Source organism: Lagopus muta, chromosome Z (genome assembly GCF_023343835.1).
Source record: "Lagopus muta isolate bLagMut1 chromosome Z, bLagMut1 primary, whole genome shotgun sequence".
NCBI lineage: Eukaryota > Metazoa > Chordata > Aves > Galliformes > Phasianidae > Lagopus > Lagopus muta.
In genome coordinates, this window is record NC_064472.1 from 12,646,129 (window position 1) to 12,666,213 (window position 20,085).

Sequence of the window (20,085 nt, forward strand, 5' to 3'; positions counted from 1 at the left end):
GTGCCATTCTCATTTGATCCTTAGTCCAGCTTTGATTATATTAGCACTGTCTTTTCTCTAAAAATTGTGTGTGTGCTGTTGTTACAGTTTATATTGTGTAGAGTGATATATTTTCCATTAAATTCTGCTTAAAATTCAATAGCACTTGTGAATCTTCCACATCATTTTGAAATTATGTAAGGATATTTCCATATAAAACAAAGTAGTTAAAATACTTGTGACCAGTTAGTGAACCGGTTGTACAAATTTGCTTTTTGTGTATTATTATATTTGTTGTATATTAGTGAAACTTTTCAGAGGTTATATGTGTTTCTTCTGAGCTTACAGGTGGAACTGGGAAGAACTTGCCATCTCAGAAATCCCTTCCAAAGTGAACTAACTGCATTTTCCTCCTCGTGTTTTGTTGTTTGTTTATTTTTAATTGTAGCTGCTTCTTAATCTCCGAATTGCCAAAACTACCTGTTTAAAAAGCAAGAACGTTTTTGGAGAATTGTGTATTACTTTTAAAATGTGGGAATATGCAGCTTGAGTTTCCCTTGGACAGACTTGACTCCTCAGATGCTCTATGCAAACCAATCAAATACATTGCTTTGAAATGCCAGAAACAATTTGCTGTTAACCATCATGAAACCTGTAAAAAAGACCCCTGAAGATTATTCCCAAAGTTCTACTCCTGTTTCATATGACTGACTTTTCATTGTCGAATAAATTTAGCAGTCTTCCAGAAGTAAACTGGAAAAGAGGGAGCTAACAATCTGATAGATCTCTGGATGCTGCTTTCCTTTTTGTATTATTATAGAGCTAATTTCCCTCCATTTAAGATTTTGTTTGGTTGGTTTTTATCTTCTTTGAGTCTTTTGACCCCAACACAATTTCCCGCATTTTGGGAAACACCAGCTATACGCACACTGGAGTGTGAAAGCTAAGCCTCACCATGAGAAAACTATGTCCCTTGACATGGTATTCCTCTTCTGCTACTGAGTGTAGTTTTTCTGAGCAGACTGAAATAGCATACACGTAAAGTACAGGAATTGAAGATGTTGCAATTTTCTGAAGAAAGAGAATTTTTGAAATCATGATAATTCATCCAAACTCTCAGGTATTCTTCCAACCTTGATTAGTGCTGTAATTTAAGAAAAAAATGAGCATGATTTTGTATGCAGAAACATCATGGTTCATTGAGGGGATTCCTTTTCTTTCTCAGATCCAAAAGTTCATCTAGAGTTTTCATGCTGCTGGATTACTGGAAACATGTAGAAAAATTGAAAGTTCAGAAAAAAAGGCAACCAAATGGTCACAATGCTAACGTTGTGAACTGAATGTCAGAGGAATAAATCATGTATACATGAACGATGCAATCAGTATTTCACATGAAATACTGGTGCCTGAAGGCACCCTGGAAATTTGGCTACTTCCCTGTTTGAAAAATTCAAAATTTAGAGTGAAAAAGCCCTCCAGAATGCAACTCATTGCTTGGGAGACTGCTTCTGCCACCTTTCATGTTGTACGGGCAAATCATAGTCTGTACCATCTTATTAAGATGATAAAAAAATAATGGAATTTCTAAGATTTTTCGTTCTTTAAACTTTGACTTTTCAGCTCATGCACTTCCAATGTTCCGTGAACCACGACAGCGAAGCACCAGGAAGCAGCTGGAGAAGGATAGGTTGGACCCAATGAAATCTCACAAACCAGAACCTCCAGTAGCAGGACCAGGTAATCTACACATAATCACTTCACACTGTTCTATGCCAAAGAGCTGTCTTGTTTGAGTTCTGAGTTTCTTGAGTGAGATCACATAGCATTTGCAAAACAACTTGGGAATCAGTCCTAGCCACTATTGGTTCATGAAAGGTAGGTCCTACTTAACCAATCTGATCTGCTTCTGTTATCAAGCGACCCGCCTGGTGGATGAGGGAAAAGCTGCTGATGTAGTCTACCTAGACTTCAGCAAGGCCTTTGACACTGCCTCCCACAGTATTCTCCAGAAGCTGGCAGCCCGTGGCTTGGATAGATACTCTCTTGGCTGGATAAGGAGCTGGCTGGAAGGCAGGGCCCAGAGAGTGGTAGTGAATGGAGCTACATCCAGCTGGAGACGGTCATGAATGGTGTTCCCCAGGGGTCGGTGGTCCTCTTTAATATCTTTATTGATGACTTGGATGAGGGCATTGAGTGCACCCTCAGTAATTTTGCAGGTAACGCCAAGTTAACAGGAAGTGTCGATCAGCCTAGGGGTAGTGAGGTCCTACAGAGGGATCTGGACAGATTGGATGGCTGGACTGAGGCCAATGGGATGAGGTTCAACAAGACTAAGTGCTGGAACCTCCACTTCAACTGCAATAACCCCAGACAGAGCTACAGGCTTGAGAAGACTGTGTAGAGGAAATGGACCTGGGAGTATTGATTGATGCTCAGCTGAACATGAGCCAGCAGCATGCCCAGGTGGCTAAGATGACCAATGGCATCTTGGCTTATATCAGAAATAGTGTTGCTAGCAGGAACAGAGAAGTGATCATCCCTCTGTACTCAGCTACACCTTGACAAATGTGCTCAGTTCAGAGGCTCCTCAAGAAAGGCATAGAGGCTCTGGAGCATGTTCAGAGAAGGGCGGTGAAGCTGATAGGAGGTCTGGAGTGCAAGTCTTGTGAGGAGCAGCTGAGGAAACTGGAATTATTTAATCTGGAGGAGGCTCAGGGGAGACCTTATCCCTCTCTACAGCTACCTGAGATGTTGTGGTGAAGTGGGTGTCGGCTTCTTCTGCGTAACTAGCAATTCAAATAGAGGGAATGGTGTCAAATTGCAGCAGAGGAGATTCAGGTTGGATGTTAGGAAAAACATCTTATGTAAAAGAGTGGTCAGGCACTGGAACAGGCTCCCCAGGGAGGTAATGGAGTCGCCATCTCTGGAGGTGTTCAAGAAACGTTTAGGTGTTACAATAAGTAAGACTACTGTATGGGTGTCCAGTACTGTAAGGTATTGCTCTTTGATTGGAGTACTTACCTAAAATAAATTAATAACCACAGTTACTTACTTTGTGTAATCAGTAAAATATTTAAGTGAGCAAGTCCTAAATTAAGCTCCTTCTGTCATCTTACCTGGCTTCTTCATATCAGATCACTGTTGCAGACATTATATGTTTATCTACTTCTTGAATGTTTTTCTATAAAATATTAATTTCTCTTTTTTTATTTCCATAGGTCGAGGTGGCCGTGTTGGAACTCATGGAGGTACCTTGTCGTCGTACATAGTCAAGAATATTGCACTGGATAAGACAGATGATAGCAATCCTCGGGAGGCTATTTTACGTCATGCAAAGGAAGCAGAGGAGAATCCATACTGGGTTGCTCCAGCATACGCTAAGTAAGGAAGCAATTAAAAGTACAAGTAATATTTCTGGAGGCCAGTGGGACTTCAGTAAAAATAGAAGACACATTTTTAACAGTATACTTTGCCTTTTCTGACTTATTGTCATTAATAGATAAACCAAGACTATATCATGCTCTTACATGTAAATAAGAGCTTTCATGAGTTTAAACTAATAGAATTTGATATTTTCATTTTTAAAATTTGCCTGTCAGTGCTAGGAAATAGTCTTAAAGCTTTCTGAATTCACTAGTCTTCTAGAAGTAAACATCAGAAACTGATTTTGAAAGATAATATGCCTTTTGGTAAGTTACTGTTCCACTGACGGAGTCCGGCATAGTGGTTTCCCTCTGGCCCTGACAGAGTCTAAGATTAAACCTTCAGAAATATTTGCTTGGTGGTATGACAGTGTAGTTTAAACAGTTTCTTAGGTGTTATTGATTACTTGGATTTTTCATGCATTGGGACCTGCCTACTGCTTGGATTAATTTGGTCTTAGAGGTACAGAAGTATTAAAAATTGCACTGAGAATTGCACTCAATTTAAACTGCATATGTGAGGGTGATCCTTGTCCTCTTTACACTGAAAACTGCAATATTCTTCCTTAGTGATTTCTATCATGTATTTATTTATTTTCTAAGAATTAGTACAATTCAAACCATTAAAAAATAAAATTTTGGAAGTATAAAAATACTCAGTAAATAAATGTATTTGATACTAAGGAGTAGAAAATGCCACTTACAAATTACAAATATTTTAACGTTTTGTTATTGTCACTGCTGTTGTTTGTTTTTGGTTGTTTTTTTTTTTCACAAAGTAATCTGCCTAGTATTAGTAGTATCTTCAAAATTAATAAGGAAAAGTTGTGGAAAGATGAAATAGGCTTCACAAAACAGGCAGAGCTGGTAACAGATTGGATTTTTTTTACTAGCAGCCCATTGTTTTATCTCCTAGGAAGTATTTTCATTTGTACTTTACTTACTGTACTTTTCTTACTACTTCTGTAGCTCCTTAATGAAAATTACATTTCCAAAAACTTGGAATGTAATAAGAAGCATAGCTCTTTCTAGCAGAGACACTTATTTCCTAACTTGACCCTTAATACTTTTTGCAAAAATACTTTTTGAGAACATAAGTACTCACTCTGACTTTGACTAAATAATTAATAAGTATGGTGTTGTTCTGAAGTACATCAAATCAGTGCATTCTATAATACCATCCTTGTATGAAGTCAAAGAAAGAAACGTTTGACAGGCTAATTCTGTAACAGTTGTAGTGCCAACTGTTGATTTTTAATTGCTTGATGGTACATGTTTCCTAAGGATGAAGTTTACTTTGAATGTGTGGGTACCTGTTTTTATTTAGAATGTGCAACTGTTTGTTCTCAGCAGTAAACACAGTCATTTATTTGATCAGGTAGATACCTCATTGTATTTTTGGCTAACCAACTTCATTGACTGTAGATTGAGTTTCACCTCCAACACCTGCAACGTAGCAGGCATGAAAGTTTTAAAACATAGCTGTATTACAGGAGGCTTACTGTGTCAGGTGGGTGGATCTCATTATGGTTTCTTGTTAAAAGATGTAGCTGCAGGGGAAGAAGAGAGCTGGCTGAGAAGTAGGGAGGATGCAAGTCCAGACTGCTATTAACTTACACACCAGAAGGTGATACGTATGTGGGGGAGTTGGGCTGCAGCCAGCAGCATGCTGCCTTGTCAGTTTTGTCAGTTGATAAATCTCATGCCAAGGAAATTGCTGCTATCCTTGCTTCAGAATCTTGACTTCAAGATATACTCCATGCAATGAGCTTTTTAAACCTTCATTCTTATTACTTTTTTTTATTACTATTTATTATTATTTATATACAGTTATGACAATGAAATGCAAAAGCTTTACAATTGTTTTATGTCCTTAACTTTCAGAAATGGAGCTCTATGTTAGCAGCTGCAGACCATTGACAGTCATAGATTCATTAGCTGCTTACCTGCATGCATGCATAATACAGAGGGCTGCATTATATTGCATCCAATATGTGACTTTATAGGTAGTGCAGATTTACCTGGTATAAAGCATTTTACAGACCTTCTTAACAGATATGTATTTTATTAAAGTACCAGTAATCGATGTAAATTATCACAAAATATTGTTTTTCCCTAGAGACTCTTTTAAAATCAGGGCTCATAATAGTAAGCAGTATACAAACTTAGAGAAACTCTCTCCTTTAGTTAGGACTAGTGCTTCTCTTATAGGATAGGATACATCTGAGAGTTACGAAAGGTGATATTCTGATGTGTATTTAAAATGACGTGCTGCCTGGAGACCTTGGAAACACATCAATGTGTTTCATTTTTTCAGTGGTGTTTATTCTTTTCACTAATTTATTTCTTTGCTATCAGTTTTTCCACATTTCTGTGTTAACTTTAATTTAAGTGTGGTGTAAAAATATTCATCTCAGATAACTCTTGTTTGATAAGTCCTTTGTTTTTGCTGTCTCATAGATGGTTATTTGCCTACAGTCTTCAATTTTCCTTCTTAGGAAGATGTCTAAGGAATAGATATTTGTTTTCTTTAGAGCTTGCTACAAAGTAATGTTAGTCAAAGAAGACTAAGAAACATTCATTTTCTTACTGATAAGTTTTTATAGCTGCCTGATTGTGATGCCTAAGTTAAGAGTTCATCTGGTCAGAATTGTAAGTGATTAGGTCATTCTGATCCAGAGAACATTTTAAGCCAATTAATTTCTTTGTGTTTTCACTTTAGAAAATTTGTTTAATACCTATGGCATAACTTTTGCTGTTAGTGTATACATTGTATGAAAAAAAATCCTTCTTTTTAAAGGTGCCTAATCTGTTCTTGAAGCCAAATATTTGCTTTATTTATCAATTGAATTTATTTTCAAGCTTCTTATTATTAGCATGGCTTTTCTGTTTGTCTTATAATTTGTGCCAGAAAAGGAGAGAAAATACGTGAATGGCAAAAGGGTGGGTGAAAATAACACATGCTGCTGAGAGGATAATGCTAAAGAATAATAGAAAGTACAAAAATTAGAAGATGACATATCACAGAAGGCCAATGTGAATTAAGTGTCAAAAGAGATGAGAACAACAGCAGGAAAAGTCTGGATGGAACAATTAAAAAAAAAAAAAAAGTAAAACAAAAAAACAAAACAAAATTTTAAAAAACCCTGAGATTTTTTGGGAAAAAGCTTGTTGAGACCTTGGCATGAGTTTTTCCATTGGAGTGAAAGGAAAGGAAAAACAGATTGAAGATTTCAACTAAGGAACTACAGGAAAAGAACTTGAGGCATCAGTTGTAAATGTTTGAAAATTACATTCTTTGTGAGCTGTTTGTTTTAACACAGCTGTACAGAGATACTGTAAGGACTTCAGATGTCCCTCTGAAGGATCAGTATGCATTACTAAGCATTGTAGCTGAGGGGCTAATCAGGCCCAGATGTATCTTTCTTCTGTACTGTAGGGAAGATCAGGGTGAAATTTGCCTCTGCATGAACATAGACCACAGTTCTTAGAAACCATCTTACATTACAGAGTTGTTGCTCTATTTGGCTGTCTTTGTCATTGCTGTTTGCCATAGGCAAAAGGGAACAATCTAGCTGCACTGTATTTACTGTTTTTTCTAAGTAGTATTATGAGTATGTGAAGTGTTAGTCATATTGTGGGTCTTGTAGTATCCTTAACTGCAAAAGCAGGACTGAACAGAATGTTTTAGAACAGTGATTTTGCTGACACGTTGGTATGTTTAAGCTAAATCTTTTTTGGAGGTTGTTAACCTCCAAAAGAGAGAAGTCACTGAGAAGAGTCTAACTACTTCTTGAGGTAAGGAATACAAAGGTGCCTGATGCTTGAAGGTTCTTGCCTGTCTGAAAGTAGCCTGTTTGACATGATTCTGTTTTCCACGTACACTTGAAAGTCTTTAAATTTGTTTCAGTGCAAAATAAACTCTAATTGTAAAAGTTACTGTGACAGAAGTCACATGCTGTTGTATGTAATTGTCTTTTCCAGCTGGTTTAGCTATAGCAGTATTTTTTTAAACTGCAACTTTGTGAATCACAGATGTCAATGAGCTACTTTTACAGCATCTGTAAAAAGCAAGTAAGACAACACATAACCTGAGGGATTGTAGTGACTCTAGAGAGGTCTCTGTGAACCCTGGATTATTATTATTATTTTTTTTTAACTTTCTGCATAGTTGAACACATTGCAAAAAAGTGAAGTAAAGAGGAGTCTAGGAGTCTAGGAACAAATCTACTAGGAATGGTCTTTGTTTTCCTCTTTTTGATTACAGCCCTTTGATGTAACTGACAATAGGAATGCCTTTATCGGTGTATGAGATACTAGTTTCTTCTGACAGTCTTGGAATTCCATTGTCATAGAATAATGTAGGTAGGAAGGGACCTCTGGAGATCATGTAGACCAGCCTCCTACTTAAAGCTTTCTCTTAGATTAGGTTATTCAGGTCCAATTAGATCAGGTTTCTCAAGAACGATTGCAGTTGAGATTGAATATCCTCATGGAGAGAGGTTCAGCAACCTTTCTGGGCAGTTTGTTCTAGAGTTTGACCACCCTCATAGTAAAAGAAAATAAAATTACTTCTATCTAACTAATATCTTCTATGTTCCACATGTTCTGTTGTCCCTTGTCTTATAGCTGCAGCTTTAAGAAGATTCTAACTCCATCTTCTCTGTAGCCTCTCATGATGTTGCGATGTAGTTGTAGGTAGCAGTGGAATACCTTTTTAGCCTTCTGTGCTGAAGACACACTTTGCTCAGATTCTTCTCATGTACAGTATACTCCAATCCCCTAACTGTCTTGATAGTATATTTCCATTGTAACCAGTCTGATGGCCACCCCGTCTCTTATACTATACTATAGAGCCCATAAGTAGCTATGCGAATTCAGATGTCATTTCACAAATGCTGAATAAAGAGGAATTTTATGGAATCTCTTATGACTATCTCTGTTAAGATAGTCAGGGACAGTGTGCTTTGCTAAATCTGTGCTGGCTGCTCCTTATCACCTTATTGTCTTCTTGCACCTAGAAACGTCTTCCATGAGGATTTGTTTCATAGCTTTCTCAGGGTGAAAAGTTAAGTAGACTGACCTGTGGTTTACCCAGAACTTCCTTTTGCCTGTTACGAAAATGAATAGCTTGCCCTTCTGAGTCATCAGGACTCTATTCTGGTGACTATGACTTCCTGAAGATGAAGAAGAGACATGGTAGAATCCCCATCAAAGGAGGTTTTCAAAATGTGATAGGACTGGCTGCTAAATAATCTCATCTAGGCTTGCTTTTCCCAGAAAATGTTGAACCTTATGTTTTGAGGTCCTTTCCAACCTAGGCTGTGTTTGATTTTGTAGTTCTCAGGGACAAAGACAAATGAAATTGATAAGAGAGTTGATGGAGAAAAAGAGCACAGCTTTCCAAAATATTATCTATTTCTCAGAAATGCAAACATTTTGAAGTAGTATACCTGTTTTGATAATTTTCATATAAATACTAATCATGCAGCAAGCTCCTATACAATGGCAATCTCCACTACAATTAGTAATCAAAACAATGTGTGTTTAAATTAAATAGTCAGTATTGATAATTGTGTAAGAAAGAGTGTTTTCTGTGCTTACACCTTTAAGTCAGTCAGGTGTTATAAGTATCCCAGTTGCTGCTGTAAAACTTGTGGAGGTTGAATGGCTTCCATTACAGCTGAGGTGAGGCTACAGCCATTTCATGCTAATTTCTGAAAATGAGATAACAAGCAGACTTGATTTCCTCCATATATATTTTCTTGAGACAGTTACCGCTGGATTATGCTACAGTCTCCCCCCTTGGCCACATTTTTATTGGATTCTGAGTACCTTACTGATGTTTCCTGACATCTGTAACTATTCACAGGGCCTCTTCCATCACAGAAATTGCATAGCTTCTGATGTTCATTTCACAAGTTGTGTAATTCTTCTTGAGTAGAAGTTTATGATAAAAATTGTGAGTGTTGAAATTTCATGGTCAGAAATGATTGATTTGCATTTGATTAATTGTGTCTTACTAACAGACATCTCAGTTCTGGTACCTTTAGTTACCTAAGTTTGGGTACCTTTCTTTTGATTGTTGTGATAAAAGGAAGGTACGCTTCTAAAATGTGCTAAATAAGCTGTCATCAACAGGTTTTGAAAAAGTGGGAGAGACAGAAGATTCCATATATCCCGTTTCTTAAGCAGACAATGGAATCCATTATTTGTGCCAATGAAGCCTTCATCCCCATTGGCTGTTTTGGAATCAGTGGTGACTAAAAAAAAATCCTCTTTCAGTGATTGGTTAAGAACAATTTATGTAACTATTTTCTGATGAGAGTTTACTTACATTTCTGTTTTCCACGGAGAACAGAATGACTCATCTAGTTTAGGTTTTCATAAGCATTCAAATTCTGCTAATGTGTAATGAGGCATGCAGCCTGCACTAGGGGACTATGTATTAATTGAGAGTTCCTCTATAGGACCATCTCTGGCACATCCTTCGCCTTTTGCTAAGATCAAGTGTAGTGTAGCATCCTTTGGAAGACAGAGAAGGAGACTGGCCAACAGAAGGATTTCATGTATACAGAAAATCATCTTTGTCTAGTACCTATCTTATGCTGTATATTTAACAACTGAAGAATCTTGTTCTTTATTGGCCAGTGTCTTGCTATTACTCTTCAAAGTCAGTTGAATTACTCCTGTTGTGTTGGTAAGGCAGACACAGTTACGGTGCACCTCATGCATTTTGTTGAGTGTGCCAAATAACAATTGTTGTAACAATAGTGCTTCATATCCTCAAACTGCTGTGAAAACATTAGTTAATACACTAGTGAGCTGATGACTGCCTTGGATGTGTTGCGTATTTTGTCATGTAATTGATGTAATGAGAAGTTGAGCACAGCCAACTTCAAAAATCTGTTAGTTTCAGACATTAATTGTGCTAAGAATTAGGTTGGTAGTGGGTGCCATGCAGTAATTAAAGTGTAATACACAGGAACTGAATGTCCAAACAGTTTTTTGAGATGCTGCTTGATACTATGTTCATTTTAAAAGCAATTAATAAGTATTTTTACAACGTGTAAGTGTTATTTAAAATAAAGGTAAACATTGGAGGAATAGATACCATCAGGCTTGACTGTAGGATACTACAGTGTCTACATACTGTGTTCTCATATGAAGATCATTAGTTTTATTATGCTACAGTAGTGCTGGAAAAAATCTCTAGAGGAGAAGCTGTTTTTTTCATGCACAAACTAAGCCAGAAACCATGCTGTTCTGTTTTTGCTCACTGGCTCCTGTATCAAAATGGAGGTTTCTTTTTCTGAATGATGGCATCAGACCTGGAGCTTCGTTTTTCTAGATTATAGTAAATTGACTTTTCTTCTTATCTATCATAATTTTACTTACGGAACACGCAGACAATGATTATGAGCTGATGAGGATATACTTGCAGAAGATACGTGCTTATTACCTTGCTCTCCATACTTTGCCCAAGAGCTGTGCCTTCAGATCGTCTTAAAAAGTCAGATGATGGGTTTGTTTTTTCTTTTTTTTTTTTAAGAATGAAAACCAGCCAACTCTAGAATGTTTTATTTTTAAAGGATGTAATTTGTGTCTAATGTATGTCTAATACAGTTTCTCATAAATAATTGTAGTCTAACTTAATATTGTCTTCTAATGATATTCTTCTTAATATTTTCTAGAACACAGCCAAAAACAGTTTTTGCAGAAGTGGAACCAGAAGATGATGAAACAGACAAGCCAGAATGGAAAAAACGTAAAATTTGAGCAATTTGGTGTAAAGAATGATGAAGAAGCATTTGAAATAAATTGTAGCCTTTATTTCTTTGTTTTGTGTAGTGGATCAAAATTTGAAAGCATAAATTACTTCATAAGTCTTGCTGCAGTGGGAAAGGAATTGTATTATAATGGATTGTCATATCACATCTGAATTCTGTAATAAAGTAGTGTATGGTGCAAAGGAAAACTCTTCCCAATTTCTTATTTAATGTTTTAAGTAAAAAATATTCCTCTTTATAATTTTTAATAGAACTGTAGTGACTTCCTTATTTTGCCAAGTGCTTTTTTCTATTGAAACTTTACTAATGCTGTGTCACAACAGTGTTCAATGATTTTAAATATATAAATAAAATGTACTTTTTATTTTTACTAGTAAAGTCTAATGTTGCCACAAATAAACCAAACTTACATTTTTATTTCTCATTTTTCACATTTATTAATGTGAAATAATCCACTAGAAAATATTTCTAGCGTTTATTCTTACATAAATTGCATCCCTGTTAGGTATGTGTAGTGTCCCACACTAGTGCTTTGTATGGCTTTCATTTTTCAAAAGTGTGAAATAGGAATAGGCAACCATATGTTATGCTTCAATAAAAACATTGTAAATTTGTTGCTTAGCTGATTTTTTTCAGGCTCTCCTATCTCTATTAGTTTGTACTGATTAGTACAGGATAGAGCTGAGCTGTGTTTTTATGGCGAGCTTTTTATATATTAATGTATGCAGATAGAGAGGTAGATATTGTTGTTTGCCTGAATTATGTATACCTTAGCCCACACTCTCTGAAAACTGATGCTATCCTTTATAAAGTGTAGGGGTTTTTTAAGTGTGTGTTCAGCATTAACATAGAATTGCTGAATGTGAAGGACAGATTTAAAACTAATGTGCTTTAGAAAACCTGGGTTAGTTTTAGATGTTTATGCAGTAATATATAATACACTAAGTATTGTGATTACAGTAGTATGGAAAATAACAAGTACTCTGCATTTCTACTAAGACACAGAGCAGTAGACATCATACAGAATCAAGCTTTCTTGATTATGAATAGATTGTGAAAGCGCAACCTAAGGCTATATTTAGCAAGCACTTCATCACCTTCCTAGCTCAGAGCACGTGGTCCTGATATCGTCAGCAGAGCCTAGATGTTTTTTAAAAAAGCATTGTTCTGCACCATGATTTCATTGTATGATTTTCGAGCTTATCTTTTTCTTGTATTATTTTTATGCATTAGAGAAAAGTAAGCTTGACCTCGAAGAGAATCATGAGCATTGGTGTAACATTCCCAAAAGGAAATATTTTCACTGCTTTCACTTGGTGTAGTGTTTTGATAATAGTGGAACCACATTAAATAATCCACAATTTGTCCTTGTCCCTTGTAAAAAATGTTTCAGTTCATCTTTATCTAGAATAGCAAATAAATGCTTAGTTTACAGCTACAGATGTGATATGCAGAATTATGGGCTTAATACCTGGGTAAGCATTAAATGGAGGAGGAAAAGAAGTGCCAGATGAAGAGCAGCTGTTGTTAGATCTGCTAAAGGCCTTCCTGTGCAATGTTTCCCTCAGCAATTAAACAACATGGTTTCATTTAAGGCTATTTTAAATCTCTTTTTTTCAGATATATAATTTAATATATCTGAATATATATAATATAACTGAATATATATAAATATAAGTACTAGAAGGTAAAATATTATCAATTTTTTTTTAATAAAATGATGGATAAGATTTGTAAACGTTTGTAAAAGTATATCCATGGTTTTAGGACGAGTACTAGCAGTTTAGCATTTATCTTGTTAGAATTTGTTTACTGAGGCAGTATGGCTTAATAAGGAGCAAAGCTGGAGGGAGAGGTGGCTGAGGAAAAATGCTGTAACAACTCTCTGAGCTTAAGGGGAGCTTCTCCTTTAATGTTATTTATTCAGATCAGCTATATCTTGTTTCCTAATTCTTATAAGAATGAGTCCTGCAAATGATGTCTGTATAGAAGTGTGGTTAGAAGTTTTAAAACTAACATACTGTACTTATTCTTGTACTTTAATTCCTGGCTTGGTTTGTTTCCCTTAGTCCTTATATGGCATCTCTGCAGAATGTTCACCAACAGAACAAACGTTAAGGCATTTTTAAAAGCAGTTTTTCATAATGAACAGTTCAGTGATAATCTGGTGGGGAAGGAGATAGGAACACTCTAGTTGACCATACTTGGTATAACAAGCTGTGACTTTTTTGAGCTGTCCAAGGGAAAATATTAACATGATTAAATATTAGTTCTGAAAGATGCAATTCTACATGTGAAATGGAACATGAAATACTACTTATATTTATTTTTATGAACCTAATTTTCTTTACCCAAGACTTAGGTCTCAGTCGTTGCCAAATTGTTATCTTGGTCTCCTGTGTGTCCATATTGAGTGTTAATGTAGCCAGAGACTAGACGGACTTTGGTTTTAATATTTCTGAAACAAGGGCTTTGTTTCCTTGCCTTTTTTCTTGCTTTCGTAGTAGATGTCCTTATAGAGATGCTTTCTCCAAACCTGAATATCTCTCTTCATATTCTGTGCAGCTTCTGTGTGTTTCCTTACAGCATTTCCTACTCTTCTATTATTTATGCCAATGACTTATTCAGTACTGCTTGCCTGTCCATAGGGCAAGGATTTTTCTGTCTGGATCATTGCAGCCCACCAACAAGTGGACAGCCCAGATTCACATTCCCTGTTTGTATTGTTGCTGTTGCTCTCGAGTTCTTACACTCTCTGGTATTGCTTACATGTCTTATTTGTAACAACTATTGCAACAGGTCAGGTGATTGCCAAGACTGAAATTGAGTGCTAGCACTTTCTGTCCCTGTCTGCCACTACTTTATTGTTGCTTGAATTTTTTTCTGCTCAGGTACTTCCTATGACCTATTATTAACTGGAGATTGTGCTTGCTTCTCTCTTTGTGTATGTGTGTGTGTGATTGTTAGAGAAAACTATGAATTTATGCCCAAAGGTCTCTGGCTCTTTGCTATTGTTTACATGTCCAGTTTGGTGTTTCTTGTCACGCCTGCTTTTCTCTGTTAGGGCTGTAGAAGGGTATTTCTTATGGGAAGAAAAACTGTGAATCTTTAACCTATCAGTTCGATCTTTGCTGAACCCTGAGGAGTGTTTTGCAATGAATGGCACTATTGAGAATTGCCATCCTCATGGCTGGATCTTTGTCCATTTATTTCTTTGACCTCTGATGACTTTATGTGTATCCAACTTGAGACATCTGTAGCTCTCCATTTAATACTGAATCATTTGAAATTTGATGTCTTTATTGTGGCCTGTTGGTCACAACTGTATTGCAAAATCCCTCTCATGTTTCTTGGTCATGTTAAATGCCCAAGTATATTCTCCAGGCCTGCTCTTAGCCGTGGGAACTTACCGAAAGCCACACAGTTAGAATCATTAAAAATGAACAGACTAGAACTTCTTGAGGTTGTGTCCTCTGTTGTTGATCCCCAGGTTCTCATCTGTTGCACCAAATCATGAATGTAAATGGAAACATATAAACAAAGAGTTAGAGAGTTGTACAGCAAAGATGTCCAGCTTGCCTGGCACTGAAGCATGGAATCATCTTGTTACATCATTTTTTAAATTTGGAAAGATTTTAGATAATTTAAATACAATTTTAAGTATAATTTTGTATTTTGTATACAATATGTGCTTCCTCTGTCTTCTGTGACACCAGCAACTAATAGCTTCATAGAGTCTGTACAAACTGAAATACAAGATATTTCCCTGACTGTAGTAAATCATTCTAGTTGCAATACACTTTGGTTGTAAAGGCTTCCCATCCTGCATAGTGAGGTACTGGGGCATGCTGGCAGTCTCACACTTGGCAGCAGTGTCCTATACTAAGGTCATCTCTTTGGAATCTCCATAATCTATGTATTTCTTGAGGGGCTTGGCACTTTTATATTTTCTAATGGCTGATAGTCAGGCAGCATGTTCATCTTACTCTGAGAGATTACCCAGAGGAAGATTGATGCAGGAATCATAGCCAACATATTTTTAGTTGTTGTTTTAACCTTAGTTGTAATATGGTATTTCTGCAGGACTATTATATGTCACAACTAGTACTTAAGACTTTTCTTAGTCTTTCAAAGATGTAATCCTTTAGGTGGGTGTTGGCCTTCTCTTGGTGTCATGGAATAATAGATGCAACAGATAAATACCTGTGGTAGACAAACTCAACCAGATGGGTCCTTGAGAAATTATGTGGACCATCTTTGACCCAAGACCAGTTCTGGCAAGTTTATTGGATCAGCTCTTTAAACATTCTCATAGTAGAGATTCTACAGTCTCCCTAAACAAGCTGCTCCAATGCTTCATTTTTCTTAGCAGCACAAAGTTTGCATAAACAGCTTGTAAAATTCCACTATTTTCTATCCCATTTCTAGCAGCCATGGAAGTCAGTGCATGATCTCTTTTGCAGCAGCTTTTTATTGTATTTGAGTTTTACTATCTTCTCCTATCCCCTCTTATTTTTGTAGCTTTCCTTTAATGTGTCTGTTTTCTGACATCCCATTTCCTTGCTTTTCTCTGCCTTGTTCAGATTGTCCACATGCTACTTGAAGTGTATTGCTCACCACGTATTCAGTATTTCAGATGAAGCTACTCTTCTTAGAACAGCTGAGTAAACAGGAAAAATGTTTGCATGTCTCATTACATATTCCTCTGCAGCTTGATGTTACTGATCTGTGTTCAGTTCATAATCCTCCCCCAGCCTCTAGAACCTCCTGCAGGGTTGCTGTCCAGCCAGTCTAGCATCTACATATGATTCTTACTTAAGTATTGCATTTAGTCCTTTGTACAAAGTTTAATTGCATTTTCTCAGAATATATCTCCATACTGTTAAGTTTGTTTTGAATTTTGTCTTGATCCCCAAGTATCTGCAGCTTTTTACAGCTTCCAGTTGTCAGGGGAATATAATTAATGTATTCTGTCCTTATTCAGCTGAAGAACTGAAATTGCTGGTTAGTGGCAGATCCATAAGATTTCCCATATGTATGAGAAGGAAATGTTTTCCTTAATAATGCTTTTCTTCAGTAATTTTCCTAAGGGTTCATAAGCTTCTAATAAGTCTGCTCAGAAATGTTTGGAAAAATAGCTGACTTTCCTAGAAAATTCCCTCATGTCCTTTGCTTTAAGGATTTCTTTATTGGCTCTGTCCCTTTGTGTCCAGCCGGAATCCTTCTGACTTGAGCAGCGTTTGATGTGGGAGACCTCAACACATCCTTGTGCTCAGCATTTCAGTACTCCACATTCTGAACATATTTCCAGCATGTTCAGTTAGGTGCTTTGTTCTTGAATTCTCACTTCCTTTAATTTTCCTTCTGTAATTAAAAATAAGATCTACTATAGTCTTATATGGTCTATGAATTAGTAGTAGGGCTAACCATACGCCTTATGTGATAAGATGGGTGTGCATCAGCTGATTTACCACTCTAGGACTAAATTACAAAATTCACTCTCCCGAAGGCTGTGATACTGCCATAACATCTGTTGATGCCTTGCCAGTGGTGTTTGCGTTGCCCGTGCATTGAGTTCCCAAAATGTGATCAAGTTTCAAGCATAATTGAAGCAGCAGTGTTTCTTGTATGGCTTTCCTCTTCACCATTGGTTCTACCATTGGCCTCCAGAAATTTTTACTTAAAAATAATCGTTTTTTGTCTTATTTTTCCAGTCCAATACTAATGCTTGTCAAGATCACAAGAATTACATAGTGGCTGACTTTACATTCCCTCTAGAGTCAAATACTGTGGCTTAAGAATGTAGGTGAGTACATAATGCTTATTGGAGGTCAGCCAGTTCTCAGTCCACCTCTCCATCCATGTCTTGCAAAATGTAAAAAATAATCCTATGTATACTGTAGAGTGAGGCAGCAATACTGGTCTCCTGGTAAAGAGCTAGGGGTGCTTACAGCTTCGTGCAACACAATATCTTCTCCATTGCCCCTCAGACTGTAGATATCATCTTATGCATCATAAGAGGGACAGTAAATGAGTGAGAAGAACACCTACTAGGAACTGTGCCTGTCACAATTTTAATTGTACTCCTGTGGAGATTATTTCCTGAATAATACTCTTTTATTTTTCTGGCATCCTTCTTTGGCCCACATAAAACTGTAGGCATTAGTACAGCCTTTCTCTGCTGGTTGGGTGTATATTTTTCTCTTTGGTTTGCTTCCTTTGTTACTTGGTGGCATCTCTAGTGCAGTACAATCAAAATTCCCAGTGTTCATGCAAGAAAAGGGCTCCCACAGTAGGCATGAAGCTTGGGGTTTCACATATGATTCTAATAAAAGCTAAAAAACAAACTTCTGATTTTCTACCACTACGACTTGTGGCATCAGCAAGGTTGCTGCTCTGTGATGAAATTCGTGTGTAGCTTGCAACTGGCCCTTCAACTGAAATTACCTGACTAAGCAGAGGCGAACATCAGGAATCTTCCAAATAAAGAGGTCAGCATCTTCGAAAAAGCCTCTGCAAGCTGTTATCAACAGTGACCGTAAGTTGTCACAGCTTTTTCCAGTAAGATCACCTTGGTTATTCATGTGATAATGTAATGTATATTATAATGTAAATATGTATTCTAATGAAGTCATTGAGTTGTTGACTAATAAAAATATAAATTTGTTGTGATAACATTTTAGAGAAAATACGAAGTTTCCAGCTCACTAGTATAATATGTTCTGCTGTAATTTATTGATTTTGGTGTATCATCCAGGGAATTTGTAGCAAGTAAGTGTCTCTAGCCATGCCTCCATTGCTTAAGTCATCACAGAATTGGGTCAAAATTGTCATTGTTGTAAAGACACAGAGAAATATGATTCAGTCCTCAAAGGCACAATGTAGCAATCAATGGAAAACCAGTGGCATCCACAGACTAAGCAACTAAGTACCAATGATTCAGCAGTTTTTCAGGATAATGACATATCATGCAAACACAATGTGAAATCTTGCAGAAGACTTGCAGAAGACTGAGAAACAGGTCTTGATGAATGGTAGGGTACAGAGATGAGTGGGAGTGGGTTGGTGGGATGCTGCAGGAATGAGGAGTTTACATCCGGTTTTATTTAATATTTTAAACGAACCCCTTTGAGATAATGAAATCAGCAGATGATGTGGATGAATACTGCAAACACCACTGAAAAAGGAGAGGCAGGAAATAACAAAAGGAGTCACCCTGACAAATGCAAGATAATACATCTGTAAAACACAGTAATTCAAAACACAGATTATTTTTTCCTATGTAATAGAAGGGCTCTCAGTTATACCAGAGCTGGTGGAAGGCAGTTTGTGTTTCTGCATTTCCTCTGATACGGCACCAAAAAAATTAATGTGGAGCTTATGCCAGCATGATTGCTCCAAAGTCAGGAGCTTGAGTGACACCCAGACTGGGACTGTTGCGCGCTGTGCCTAGCTACCACTAATGAGGAAAAAAGTGATTGGAATAGTTCTCATCTGATAATCTCTTGGAAAACACAGCAGGAGGAGTCATCTTTTGTTAGCATCAGATGCTGATCATAGAATCATAGAAGGGCTTGAGTTAGAAGGGACCTTAAAGCCCATCCAGTTCTATCCCTGTGCCATGGGCTGGTTGCTCCCCCCAGTTCAGGCTGTCCAGGGCCTCATCGAACCCAGCCTTGATCACCTCCAGGGATGGGGCACCACAGCTCTCTGGGCAGCAGTGCCAGCGCCTCACCGCCCTCTGAGTAAAAAACTTCCTCCTAGTATCTAATTTAAATGTTTCCTCTTTTGTTTTAAAGCCATTCCTCCTTGGCCTATCACTATCAGTCTGCAGACTCAGCATGTCTACTGCAAGTTAAAGAGCTGCTTTCTGCTTACAGTTCTGCAAACTTAGCTTTACTCCTAGAAAGACAGCTCTGTCTAAAAAGAACCACAAACTGATGTACTCATGATTGTTGCACTTTGCATCCTTAAAATCCTGCTGATTTCAAGGGAAGTTTCAGGAAGATGAGAGACTTTTCATCATTTTCTTCCTTCCTCTAGTTAGGAAATTTTTGTACTGGAAGCTTTTCACTGTGTGAAAACATCTTTCAACATTTTGCCTTGTTTTTTTCTTCTTTTTTTTTCTTGCATGTAAGCTGCTACATAGAGGTTTCAAGAAAATATATGATAGGGAAAAAATAACTCTGATACTGAACTTTCCAGACCTTTATGAGAAGTCTGTATGTGATAAGATGGGAAGTTCTTCCTCATTCATGGATTTGCCAAACCAGCTTTGCTTAGGCCTTGGACCTCTGGTGCTTATTGGAGTTGGTGCTGAGGCAGCACCAGCATAGCTCCATTGCATGGGAAATGTTGATGCCTGCTGCATCAACACAGTGTCTGCTGTATTCTTGAATGCAAAGTTGCATTCAAGACTCAAAGTTGTTCTGACATTCCCCTGTGTTATACTGGGAAAAGAAAGGATAAGAAAAGAGAACAGGAGAAAAGAGAAGAGAAAAAAGGGGAAGGGAAGGAAAAGGAAAAAAGGGAAAGGGAAAGGGAAAGGGAAAGGGAAAGGGAAAGGGAAAGGGAAAGGGAAAGAAAAAGGAATAGGAAAAGGAAAAGGAAAAGGAAAAGGAAAAGGAAAAGGAAAAGGAAAAGGAAAAGGAAAAGGAAAAGGAAAAGGAAAAGGAAAAGGGAGGGGGAAGGGAAGGGGAAGGGAAAGAATAGAAAGTCTGATAGTTCAAACTATGTCTTTCTTGCAGATTGATAGGTCACACACTAAAATAACAGGTCTGCTTTGTCATTTTTGTGACAAATATTTGCATACATATGTATGTATAACATGTATTGCTTTTTTTATTGACTTGATCTTTGAATTTTTCCTCGGAGTAGCATGCTGCGTATCTCAA

At 37.1% G+C, this 20,085-nt stretch overlaps 1 protein-coding gene across 1 annotated transcript in view; it reads left to right on the forward strand.

Moving 5' to 3' along the window:
* WDR70 (WD repeat domain 70) overlaps positions 1–17,771 on the forward strand; it is a 153,257-nt gene extending 135,486 nt beyond the window's left edge. Inside the window, exons 16-18 of the mRNA XM_048930753.1 lie at positions 1,600–1,716; positions 3,198–3,360; positions 11,096–17,771. Of these exons, the coding sequence (XP_048786710.1) occupies positions 1,600–1,716; positions 3,198–3,360; positions 11,096–11,180 (365 nt within the window). The 3' untranslated portion in view covers positions 11,181–17,771. The remainder of the gene's footprint in view (positions 1–1,599; positions 1,717–3,197; positions 3,361–11,095) is intronic.
* The last annotated feature ends 2,314 nt before the right edge of the window (positions 17,772–20,085 follow it).